The sequence below is a fragment of the Takifugu rubripes genome, chromosome 3 (genome assembly GCF_901000725.2).
Source record: "Takifugu rubripes chromosome 3, fTakRub1.2, whole genome shotgun sequence".
Taxonomy (NCBI): Eukaryota; Metazoa; Chordata; class Actinopteri; order Tetraodontiformes; family Tetraodontidae; genus Takifugu; species Takifugu rubripes.
The window spans coordinates 9,905,780-9,918,952 of record NC_042287.1 but is presented as its reverse complement, the minus strand read 5'-3'; the positions used below and the strand labels follow the sequence as shown (position 1 = coordinate 9,918,952).

Here is a 13,173-nt window from a genome sequence, read left to right as displayed (position 1 = left end):
CTCCGGGACAGAGGGGGTGAGGGGGGTATTAACTTTCACAAGGGTGCAAAATCAAAGGGAGTTCCTGTCACCACTGAGGGGGTCTGAACAACAGGGGTCCCATTCACAGGGAATTCCTCCCCAGTGCCCTGCGCTGCATCTGTTGACTCAATCTTAGCCATTGTGAGAAAGAAAACACTCATTAAAAGCCACATGACTGTGAACTTGATTGCAGAGAGTGCGACAAACAGCCCCATCAATGGTTTGGCTATTAACCCCGAGGTGTGAAAATCTTTGAACAGCCCACCATGTCGGAGCTTCTTAAGGAGCTTCTTCCTTCACACCAGCAGCACAATGAGTGGCCATTGTTGTCTGAAGGCAAACAAATTATCATATAAATACAATGTTAGAGCTTTAGGAGTCCCAGGTGCAGCTCATATTCGCACATGTATTAAATGATTGACTTCACAATCAGCCGTCGTGTTGTAAGAAATGGAACTGGAAGCAGCCTGATAGTTTCAGCAAAACAGCCTTTATTCAAATTTACATGCGGTCGAAGTCCTGTTAAAACTGGTCAAGATGTTTATACAGAATTTACATTTAAAACTTTTGCTCATTTTTAGATTGGATTAATCTCCATTCCAGCATTTATTTCCAAGATCCAAACCCCAAAGGATATATAATCGCTTTTGTTTGGGATTAAAAATTTAAAATCAACCACAGTAGAATTATTCTCCCGTTCTGGGGGCTTAAAATAAATCCTAAACCTGATCAGCGAACCTCACATTAAGATAAATTCTCAGGAATTTTCCTGATGTCTGCAACACAAAGTATTTACAAAATGTGAGATTGAAAAAAAACAACATCATTTTTTGGAATTTTTTTAGTGAAAATTTAGATGTAGCCTACTTTATTAAATAGTTTGGCTCCAGCAGAAATCTGAAACATATATTACTGAAAAAAGGCTTCAAGTATTCTTTAAAGGTGCTCCACCTTAAACAACACACAACGCTTTCATTTGAAAATGATTCCAGTTAGTTTTTTATAGTACAACACAAAGTCCAAAATAGCACTTGGACCACAGGCGATATTTCGGAAACTGCTTTCTCCGTTAGTGCAAACCCATGGCAGCGAGTCCCAGTCCGTCCAGGGATCGATCAACATCGATGGCTCGTGATTACTCTCTCTTGATATTGCTGAGCAGAGGGTCCGTGCTGTGCGAAGGTGGCCCAGACCGACTCTTTCGGGTCTGGTGGGTCTTGACGTGCTTGGAGAGGTGGTCGCTCCTCATGAACCTCTTGCCGCACTGCTGGCAGCCGAAACGTTTCTCTCCGGTGTGCGTGCGGAGGTGCCGCTGCAGCTCATCTGACCGGGTGAAGCTCTTGCCGCAGAAGAGCCAGTTGCAGATGAAGGGCCGCTCCCCGGCGTGCCAGCGCAGATGCGCCTTCAGGTGAGAGGTCTTCTTGTACACTTTCCCGCAATCGGGAATGTGGCAGACGTGAAGTCTCTTCTTTCCAAACTCCAAGCCGCCACCATTCGCCTGGCAGTTGGGGCACTTGCAGCGGCGGCAGCGGCGTGTGGAGCTCAGCAGACCTTTGGAGGTGCCCTGGAGGAGAGCAGCAATCTGGGGCTGGTGGCCCAAAACAAGCTGCCTTCCTAGGGAGAAGGGGTGGTTGGATGGGGTGGTGTTGGTTTGGGGCAGACTCCACCATTGCTGGCCATCCTCCAGGTGGCCTGAGGGCAGGTGTTGCCTGGCCGAGGAGTTTTGGAGGAAGCCAGGAAAGTTTTGCCCCACGCCGTTATGCTGAGGGTAGTAGTGGGAGGTGTTGGACTGCGGCTGGGAGGACAACACTTTTACAGGAGACAGTTCAAACGAGTAGGAAGAGGGAGTCTCGGCTGGCGGGGTGAGAGGCAGCTCGTGGTGGTGATGGTGGGCGTGGTGGTGGTGGTGCAGGCTGGACTGCATGTGTCCGGGGAACTGCACCTTGGGCACGGTGAAAGTCATCTGGTGCGTGCTGAGAGCGGCGCCGGGCGCCATGTCGTTGCTCCAGAGCTGAAACATCCCTGACGTGGAGCTGACGGCGCCCTCGTAGGGGAACTGAGCTCCCTCCGAGCCCATGGTGCCCCCCACCTGCCAGGCCTGACTGCAGGTGGTGGCCAGAAAGGAGAGGGCGCTGGGCGCTCCCTCTGGAGAGGAGCTGGGCGTCCTGTCCTGCAGAGATAAATACAAATATTTTTCTATTCTAAAAACTTTCATCTAAAAAGTAACATCAATGCAAATTAGGAAGAAAAAGAAAAATTTTATTCACTCTGGCTAAAAGGTTTTAATACACATTGAAAAACTTGAGCAACTTAGCATTTTCTTCATGTTAAGCAAAATCAAGATGTCCGGGTAATTAATTAAATCGCTATAAGCAATAAGGTAATTAATTGAATCGCAATAAGCCTATTAATCGGTTTTAGAGATAGTATTTTCATCCCTGCGCGTCGTGTCAAATACCAAATCCGACAACAAACCTGCAAAAAGGTGTGTAAAAAGTTATCAGTCCTCTGGATCGCCAGTGCAGCCATCGGTCCTCGCACTCCTCCGCGCACCTGCAACACAAACTGTGCCGAGAGGCGACGACGCGCAAACTCTGGACTACAGCGCAGAGCTGACGCTCACATTCGGGTCTCCGGTGACTCACAGGAGCGCACTGGGGAATCCCGCGTCATTCAAATATCCCTCAGTCCGGGAAGTGAAGGCTTTTCAGTGCCTTTGCAGTCCGGAAGATGAGTTCGGCGAAGCAGGAGTTCAGAGAGCAGCGAGGCGCGCAGTAAATCCCGGTGATCATCTTAAAGGCGCTCGGGCTGCATCTTCTCTTTATAGAGAGAAAAAGATCCTCTCAACGGGGTCTCCAGTATGATGCAGGAGTGGAGGGGGTGAGGGGGAGGGCGAAAAGGAGGACGGGGGAGGGGGTTGTTGTTATATGAGAGGGTGGGCTACTCGTTATTTCACTCAATTTCAACCAAACGCTGACCCCGAGGACAGACGCCTCCTCCAATTGTTCGCAACATCAAGATCGCGGATGGCATGAAAAAAATGAATAAAAAGTTTCTGAACTCGCCTTCACATTTTCTTTTTGATTAAATTGAAGTCTCCCAAGGATAGCATGCGAATAAACAACAATAGAACTTTACATTGCTGGCTGTTAATGTGTCAGCAGCTTCTGACATGAGGATTCTGCGCGATTACAAAATGCTTAGTCGTTTAGAAGATCTAAGAATAAAAGAGCCAGCTTAGTCAAATCGTTTTCTCTCGGGGAGTGTTTGCCTATTCCTCCAGCTCCACTGTGGAGATCCAAGCAAAGACAGCAAAGACATGGAATTAATATTTGGTGATGATATGCAATAAATAAATTTGTGGGAAAAGACGAAGAAAACTTGGCATACAAAGCTGAAAGTGCAACTTTAACACCACAATGCGCACTTGAATGCAGCACTTTAGTATTTGTTTAGGATTATTTAGGCCAGAAAGAGGTTTAACATGATTAAATCTGACTTTTCTTTCCGAAGTAATTTTTTTCCCTTCTCCTTAAAAGTTAAACTATGCGCTCCTAAAAATTCATCACGCTGCATATTTCATTTTTAGTGACTCATGTGAGGTCAGAGGAAATTAAATTCACTTTTTTCCAGCACAGGCTGGCACATTTTTCCCTCTTACCGCTGCCTGGGAGCAGCTCCTGGGCCTGGTCGGTGTGAGGCTTGCACACAGTGGCGGCGTTTTCCCTCACAAAGCGAGCTGATAAAACTCAATCAAAGCTCCTGAGTTCTCACCGGTGGGTGACATGTCAAATAGGCCGCCCTGTGTGACACTCTCACATCGCAGGGTTCAAGTCGAGGCCGCCTCAGATCTCCTCCATTAAATGCAGATTGGGGCTTAATCTCATTTTGTAAGTCTGTTCACCATTACAATGTTAAGAGTTTAAATCCAGGCTGGGAATCTGTTTTCTCATGCAAATTCCTGGTTTCTCACTCATGCACTCCTCACTGTTTCACAGACTTGTGAACCTTAAATAAACGTACCCCGAGGAGCAGCCAGGTGATTTAGGAATCTCCCAGTTGTATGCATTTAAAGACAAATGTTAACTATTTTCATGTGTGAGTGTTGCAATTAACAGTTTTAAATAAATGTGGACGTCACTAAACTGCAATCAGTGATGAAACAGTGGACCCGAAAGTGTAAAATCACAGTTAACTGACCTCAAGGGCCCTCAATTGAATTAAACACATGTGCTTTTTCCAAATTACTACATTAAAATCACAAATCTCTCTGCAAAAGTGTGAAAGGAAATTACCAAAACAAAGGGCAGGATTCCATTTAAGGGGAAGGTTGATTGATACATTAATGTGGAAATGTTCCCTAAAGTCTGCAGTGTTTTTACACGAGACCGACAAAAAAAGGAATTGACTGAAAATGATTGATGGAGCACTCTCGTACCAAAAAGTGCACATTAGGGATCAAAAGGAGCCAGCAAAGAGGAGCGCGGAGGACGTAAAAATGGCAGCTTAATGCTGAGATGGAGCGCGGTGGGTTTATTACAGAGCAGAAGTTGTTAATTACCCTGATTCTTATTTCCTGTCCCCTGCACCCCACGCCACCCCACCCCCACTGTACTGCCTCCCAGATGAGGCGCTTTGAAGTGCAAAGTACTCTCTCCTCACTTTGAACTGTGAAAACAATGCTCATGTGGTGGTGCTTACCTTCCCCATGTTACCTCATTTAAATAGACCTGGATACGGCTTCCACCATTTTCAAGGGAAAACTCCGCCAGAGAAAGAGGTCCCTGTGTTCATTAAACAGCTGTTCAGATTGCTGGTAATCAGCACCCCCCCCCCCCCCCCCCCCTCTTCCCACCCCGTCCGTGGATGCCGCCGCTGGCTGCTCCGACTGGGTGGCTACCAGCAAATTTGGAAACTGGAGCTGGCTAAATCCCACCAAGGCCAGCCGTTTGAACGTGCGCGTCTCAGAACAGAGAGAAACGTCTGTGTTCGAGGTTCTGGGACTGATGTGGATGCTCTTCCACAAACACACAACTCCTGCTGTTGTTACCGTGCCTGCGGGGCAGCTTGAAACCCCTCAGATCGCAAAATTGCCCCAGCTGTCTTGACCATCTGCACCCAAACAAGAGGAGACCAGCCTTTGTACTGGTGGCTGCGCAAAAGAGGTCGTTTTATTGCGCGAGGCCGTGTCAATGGCCCTCGTGTGACAAATACGGCCTAATGGATGAGAAAGAGAGCATGTAGGCGCCTGCTGCTAACTGTACTGTTTCACTCTTTAGCCATTCAGTAACCCAAGACGGGGCAAGATGGGGCGTAATTACCGTGATATTCGGTACAACAGCTGGACTTTACAGTGCAACAATTCTATGCCTCATTCAGGAGTCTCTTTCCTGTTTCCTACTGAGTCAGAAATGTGTGTCCCAGCATGAGAGCAATGCTGGTGTACCCCGTTGTTGCCTTGCTGCGCTCAGTGGGGAATATTTTAAAAACTGGGATTTTAGCTGGGACTGTGCACACCCTCTGCTGCTCCTCTGTCCATGAATAAACCCAAGAGATTTGGACTCATTTGACCAAGGTGAGACATTTGAAAGTTTGGGTTTGCCAGCTGGAGCTAAACTACTGATGTCAAAGTCAGTAACTGATCAGAGAAAGGGGAAAGTGGTGGACAGGACTGGTTAGCTAAACATAAACAAAGACAAAAGCATGTGGAGGGAAAGAAATGCTCCGGACACTCATGACGACACCTGTCACATATGGCAGAGGGGGCAATATTGTGATATACAGCTGAAGTGCACAGACGAGTAAATGTTCTTCGGCGGAAAAACACGTTCAGTTCCATTTTGGCTTACAAAAAGCTAAATAATAAATCCATCTGTAATCGACTAAAAGGGAAGCATAAATCATAGAAATACAGTTTTGTGTCGCTGCCTCATATCACAGCTGGAGTGTGTACAACAGTTTACATTGTTTGATGGGTGAAAAGCGGAAAACTCCCATAATTCCCTCATCTCTTGTCCGTTAGCATGTACCAAAACCCCAAAATCTCCCGACTTGGGCAGACACAGACATCCTCCACTTGTCAAAGAAAACTTTTATCAATACCAAGAGCACTTGAAGTTTGTTTGCATTTTGTTTTCCAGCACTCTTAACAACTTCAGAAGTCAGATCACAGGAGTATCTGATCAAAGCGCTCCGTGGTTAGTTCTGGAAACACAGGAGTGCTACGCCACGCTTTGATACTCCACATCAATATTTCAATTCAACAATCACTTGACATGCACCCGTACTCCCGGAGAAAGACGAAAGGAGGGAGAGAGAGCGGGAGGATGTATTAAAAAATGGATTGCAGGAGTCTCTGCCTTCCTCACCTTTTATAGCAAGCGGCTAACTGGAGTCAGTGCTAACCCTAAACCCTGGATTTCCTATCATAATTAAAAGTCAAGCTTACGCACAAAACTGGCGTCTAGAGTCCCTTCTGAGCCAAAGAGCCCAAACACTTGTCATAGAAACTGTGAGCAGGGGATGCGTTTCATGTTTTATCAAAGGAGCCTCGTACAGGAACTCCGGTGATAAAGATGAATGAGGTCCATCTGCCAAATGTCACTTTCATGGTGCTTCATGATCATTTCATCATCTCGACAGGATGTGCCGTGCTTTGAAGGTTTCGGTCTATAAAATATGGTGTTTGATCTGGAAAAGAGACTTGTGGCAAAGTTGCAAAAAAAAAGATGTGTAGCTGATGAAAAGATAATAAGTGAGACAACGCGCTGCCGTAGAGTTTAATGATAATATACATCACTGGAGTCAAGTGAAGAGTTCCTGGGTTCAATTTATGGCACAAGCATCTTGATACAGAAACAAGTTTGATTATTTGGATGATGAACTACTCAAAGCTCTTGACATGTCCTCAGTTGTCCACCTTTTCACCTCAGGACAAAACTTGAATGAAAAACAAAATGAAAAACTTGAACCTGTATTTATCAGGGATTTTCAGAGACATTTTGAAGCTCTCTGTTTTCAAGTCAACATATTGATACATGAACAAAATTCTTTTCATCAATAGTCCTGTCAAGATCCAGAGTTTTGCTGAAAACTATAGCGCTCAGTTGTGACTCAGGCTTGGTAAATATTATTTTCCTGATTATAAAGCTCATCATGTTAGGGTTATGTAACTTAAAACACTTATATTATCTCATAACATTATGTAACATAATCAGGAAATGTTAGTTTATCTGTAATTATTAACCAAACACCGGTGTAACTTTTTCCAGGCTGCATGACTCAGTGTAGTTAAATAACCATATTTAATATGATACTCATCAGGAGTTTGCCGATAAAATGGTCCTGACTGAATTTGCTGCTGCTTATTTGAGTGCTATCTATTCATGTTAATTCAAACTCCGACACAGCATTTAAAATTTATGATGACTAATTTACCCGGGAAAATGAATTGTTTATTCATAGGGTTTGCTCTGTAAATTCCCTAAAACGACGAATTCCTTGCAATTGCCTGTCTGTACACAGCCGCGTAAAATGAATAATAAAGAGGGAAAGCTCAGAGACAACCGGGGAAAAAACAATGGGAACTTTTCAATCATAAAGCGTTTAAATAACAGCGAACCGAGCTAAGTCGTTAGCTTTAGCGCTCGTCAATATCGCACCCAAATGCGCTGGAGGACGCAGAGGCCGACGTCCACAGCGCTGCGTCTAATCCCGTAGGACACTAAGGGGGGAACACTGGGAAAATAATCCGGACTCTCGTTCCTCAGTGCAGCGTGACATCTGGGAAAGGGGCCCTCGTTGGTTATTCTAATGGCAAAGTTCCAGCGGGAGTCGGAGATGCAAAGCAGGAGCGGAGGTACATGAGCAGAGGAGTGCCGCACAAGCCCGGCACTGGGTTTATTTGTAAAGGTACGCCCGCGGTGCCACTACCTGTTAAGCCCCCCTGTCAGCGCAGCCGCGTAATGTGAGGGGAAGTGTCACCCTGTCAGCGCCGTGCCGGGGATCAGCCGGCTGTTTGCCGCGCACGCCGCGAACCGAGCCGAGCCCCGAGCAGGAGGAGGAGGGGAGGAAATGACACCGAGGCTCTTTCATCTAATCCTCCCGGTGTAATTTGCACCTCAGTAAGTTTAATTGATGACTCCTGATCAAATGCTCGCCTTTGAAAGTAAAAATCTTTGGGATTGTTATTTCCCCCTTCAACCTGTAAAAAGAATTATTAATGCACCCGGTGATGAAGTTCTCGGTGATGGATCGGGCTTCGGGTGAACTTTGGGCTGCAGCAACTGTTGTCGATATCAGGAGCAATTCCACCACAGCCGGCGCATCCGTTCACATTTCGACGCTAAAAACTTCACTGAGTCAACTTGAGCAGACTCATTCTTCCGTTACACGCACCTGGTTCCCCCCAACACACACAGGCACACACACCTCCCCCAGAGATCCAACCTGATCCTCAGTGCCATTCATACAAATGGAGAGTGACAGGCGAAACTTATCAGTGTCAACGCCAGGCTGCTCTGCGGGACTTTGATTCCGCACTTTTCCCACAGCTGAACAGAAGGCTGTGCTTTGCAAAACAAACCAACAAACAGGGAACCTGAACAGCGTGATGAAAGTGTAAACAACACGGCCCGGTAACATGCCCCACAACCACGACACTTCCTAAGTAGGTTACCGTGGAGGGTAACCCAATTTAACACGTGCGTCTGATCGTAGCCGAGAAGTTCAGGACGGGCCGGTGAGGTGTGGCTGTCTCAGGACCTTGGCCTTAAAAAAAACAAAAAAAAACGAAGGCCTCGGCCCCGGTGCCCTTGCACACATACAAAGCGCATCATTATCAAGAAAATTTTTAGGGAGTCAATCTATTGATGTTGCTCAGCTAATTGTAAAGCAGGGGATTCAAAAGCAGATGTTGCATTTCAAAGCGGTTGTGAGCAAGGAGACAGGTTATGATTTATGCTAAAACGTGTGGCTTCAAAGAGCACAACGCTGCTTCTAAACAAATTGAACAAGTCAAGCGCTATTCACCCAGGACCGGGATGGAGCCCAGTGCATGTAGATCAGAGGCTCCCGGCTGCCGCTTGTAATATCGCTCAGTGGAGGAGGGGGGGTCCCAAAGGGTGTGTGGGGAAGGGGGGGATGGGGTAGCCAGCACGCAGGGGCTAACACTGAGCAAGGCCCACGCAGGAAGGAATTATGTACGAATGCAGCTGCAACACCTGCACAGCAGCCCCCCCCCCCCCACCTCCCCACCATCAGCAGCACCACCACCCCACCTTTCCCTCTGCTACCCTCCTGGAGCATCCTCCACACCGGCAGGGGGGGGGGCAGCACCTTGAGACTTGACATCCTTTCTGTGGATGGCACAATTATTTGGGAGGAGATGGGAGCGATGGTGGGAGCAGACGCTCTGATGCAAGCATTAAGAGCACGGTTCAAGCTTTGTGGGGGGGGGGGGGGGGTGTCTTTAAACTCCTGCTAATCACCTCCAGAGAACGTCTCTGCTAACTGAGCCTCACCCGCGGGGACACGGGGGCCCCTGATATTGATGTTTAACAGTCATTGATATCAGTCATTGTTTGTTTTCTTTCTTTAACAGAGGAATTTTGGATTGTTTCATTTATCCATTAAATACGCCGGCAGTAAATAAATCGCCCGTCTCTTCATTAATTTTACATCACTGCAGAGGAATTGTTGACATTTGCCACATGCGCAAAGAGACAGGCGGCGTGGACCCCTCTCATAAGTCGTTTTTCCGTCTGTTTTCCTCTATTTGATGCCACCTAAATTGGGACGGGAGAAACGAATTGCTAAATTTTTAATTAACTTCACAACATCTGCACTTGTGCTTTGAGAGAGCAGAGATTTCCTTTTAACCTATTCCAGCACATTTGCACACCAAGGTAAATCTCGATGCTGGCACTCTCACAGAAAGGAAGTGGAAGGGAAAAAAAAGAATCAAAAATGGAAATGAACTCTCACTTGTGTGTGCAGATCAAAGAGGCAGAATTATTCAACTTTTTACCATTGCTTGATCTTCGAGAGAGACGAGAGGAGAAAGTAGGGGAGATCGAGATGGATGAATCAGTTTGAGTTTGAGTTTCGCCAGCTCATCTACCATATTTACATTTGATGTCTACTTTGTGGGCCGCTGCTTTGTGGAGGTAGGGCAAGCGGAGGCTTCTTTTTCAATCGCTGTCCCCTCCTTGCACACACACACACACACACGCACACGCACACGCGCGCGCGCGCACACACACACACACACACACACACACACCAAATTTACAGTGCTACAGACCGTGCTACAGACCTTCCTCTCTTGTAACGTGAGCTGCCAGGACCCCCACCTGCGCCTCCACTCATCCAGACATCTGCACGGGCATCCCTTACTCACGTGGGTGATACCACAGCACAAATAATCTCCTTTGACAAATCTCCCTTTGATACAGCGCACACAATAATGGCTCTATAGGAAAATCCCCCCCCCCCCCCCCCCCCCCCCCCATTAAATACGTTCAACAACAAAGCTGCACTTCAACATGTTCGATCGTTGTGTTAAAATGTTTTTGCAGTTTCATATTTGTCCACAAGAGGGAAGTGTTTCCCTGTTATATGGACCCCAAGAAGCATAATACAAGCGCAAGGTCTGTCTGTCTGGGTTTAATATAAATACAGAAACTGTCCACATTCATTTACATCAGCAGCATAGGGCCTATTTGAAGGTACCGGGATGTGTGTGAGTAGGCACAACACTAAAACATTGCCTTGAAGATCTTTCTCTCAGTAAAGCTGGTTTTGTCTTGTTTTTGCTTTTTTCTACTCTGTTATTTGTGTTAACTCTTGTAAAAGAGGTTTTCTTGCTTTCAACATTCTTAAGTTTGTAAAAAAAATCAGCCTCAGCTGAGTCAAAACAATGTCCTTCATCTACCTGCCAGATATGGTCAGTGTCAGATCTCCCTACAAATCTTTCTTTCTTTTTTTTTATTGTGGGGGACTAAAATTCATCTTGTCTGGATTATCTATATATCATCTTTTCTTGCAACATTTTTTTTTAATAATACACAACAAAGCCACGTAAAGTTGCCGCGGGCTGGTTGGGAGGTTTGGATCTGGCCTCTGTGTTATTTGACAGGCCTTCATGTTGTACAAACCCCCTGCAGAGGAGCAGCCTCACTTCAGAAAGTCTCCTTTGATTGCACTGAAAAGTCTGAATTTAAGCTGGTTTTACATAGCATTTAATTCTCTCCATTAAACGTAAACTGTTGTGATTATATAATGTATAACTCGTTTTGTTGGCACAGATTTATTTTTAGCACTACTCACATAATTACACACCGGCTTGTATATTTGAAGTCCTGCAATTTCCCACGTGGTGTGTTTTAATCATTTAAAAATATGAAGTTGTTCTCGAGTGTGTGTGCGTGTGCGTGCATGTGTGTGCAACTGTGTGTGTGTGTGATTGGGGGGCAGGCTCTTGGCTTTGTCTGCCTGTTGAGTGGGGCCATCAGATAACAGTCAGGAGGACAATGGCGCTCCATTCTGAGGACTCTCTTAAATGAGCAGGAAGCGGCGGTGAGCGCCTTGCGGAGGTTTCTGGTAGACTCCCTGGGGTCTGCTCAGCCCCGACAGAGCACGCCACCACTGAAAGGCTGGAGAGCAGGAGAGGAAATTAGAAGCTAGTGGCCATCCAACTGGAGCCAGGGGCGCCCTTTGATGCCGAAGCTTAGAATGGAAGTGAAAGAAAAGCGGAGAGTCGGGGGTATTTGCAACATGTGAAAAAAAGTCTCATCATCAAAAAATCTATTCTGAGGGATGCAGATCATCACACATTTGATTATACATTTTGACTTATTATCAGGTGAAGATGCTGGGATTCCTTGCACTGGTGGAATATCATCTTGTAGCAAATGTAGCTAAAATGCACACTGGTGATATGGATGGTGCCTGAATGCTGGTAGGCAGAGCTTTCAAGTGACCGACCCGTGTTGCAGCCCTAATGTATGTCTGACGTTGGAAGGAGGTGGCCGAGCTGGTTTGTATGTTTATTTGCATGCACTCTGCTTGGTTGTAGCCTGGTCCAATCTACACAAAGCCTCTCTTTTGTTTCACATCTGCGCGGCCACGGCTCATGTGTGCACACCAGTGATGTCACGATGCTGAAGGAAGGCAGCGTCTGCCGGTACAATTCAAAGCCCATGTCCCTGAGTCCCTCCATCCGGCTTCTTTCAGTGTGATACGTGACTCGAAGTGTGTCGTGATGGGTCCTTGTCCCAGTGGAACAGCCACCGGCCAGAGAATCTGTTCTCTACATTAACTGTTAATTAACTATGGAAACACAATCACGTGAATCCAGCCCCCAACCACCCAGGCTCAGACACGGATGCTGCCAGATGTTTTCTGAAAGAGGTTGGTTGTGTGTTGTCTTTATGTCCTCCCCCCTCGTCAGAGACGTAAACACAAGGCCTGGACCTGGAGCCCTTCTCTACAGTGACTTCACTCTTCCACAAGATGTGTTTAAACAAAGAATAATTACTGTATATCATTGTGACAGATCAGTAATAATGTAAAGCTGTCAGTAATTCTTATTTTACATGCACATTGATGCATGTCTTCTGCTCCATCGATGCCTCCACAGGATGACGTCCCTCTGTCTCGGCACATTCTGGTCTCACAGAAGTCTTCTTGGTAAAAATTTGCTTAACTGCACTAACCTCGGACAGAATTCCAGGATTACCAACGCTTTAGTCAAACTAATCCAGGACCCAAATCAGGATGATTCGCTGACCTCAGTGTGAGGTCAACCCTGAGTCTGCTGCATCTCAAGTACCCACTCCACCAGATCCACACACACACTGGTGCCATGACAGCCGAGCAACACAAAACCTTAAATTTTATTCGGAGATCTTATCGAGGGCATTGTTGTTGTCTTCTCTCTGGTGCACGGCCCTTTTCAGAAACAAGGGAAGCGCCGTTTCGCCGCGTTGACAGAAGTGTTGAAGTGCAGCGGACAATGCGGCATCAACCCTCTCAGTGCGGTTCAAGGCTGTGTCGCTGTTGTGTACTTGAGCTGCACAATGCGTTGGCATGCTCCACAGTGGGACACATCCCAAAACCAGACTTTCTTTCTCACTGGGGGTGAAAGTAGCT

At 46.6% G+C, this 13,173-nt stretch overlaps 1 protein-coding gene across 1 annotated transcript; it reads right to left on the bottom strand.

Annotated features, from left to right (window-relative positions):
* Positions 1-492: 492 nt before the first annotated feature.
* sp5l (Sp5 transcription factor-like) lies at positions 493-2,846 on the bottom strand. Its single transcript, XM_003963077.2, has 2 exons — positions 2,497-2,846; positions 493-2,191 (listed from the first exon to the last, which is right to left on the bottom strand). The coding sequence occupies exons 1-2, from the start codon at positions 2,548-2,550 to the stop codon at positions 1,157-1,159; spliced, it is 1,089 nt and encodes a 362-aa protein (XP_003963126.1). The 5' UTR covers positions 2,551-2,846; the 3' UTR covers positions 493-1,156.
* Between the last annotated feature and the right edge of the window lie 10,327 nt (positions 2,847-13,173).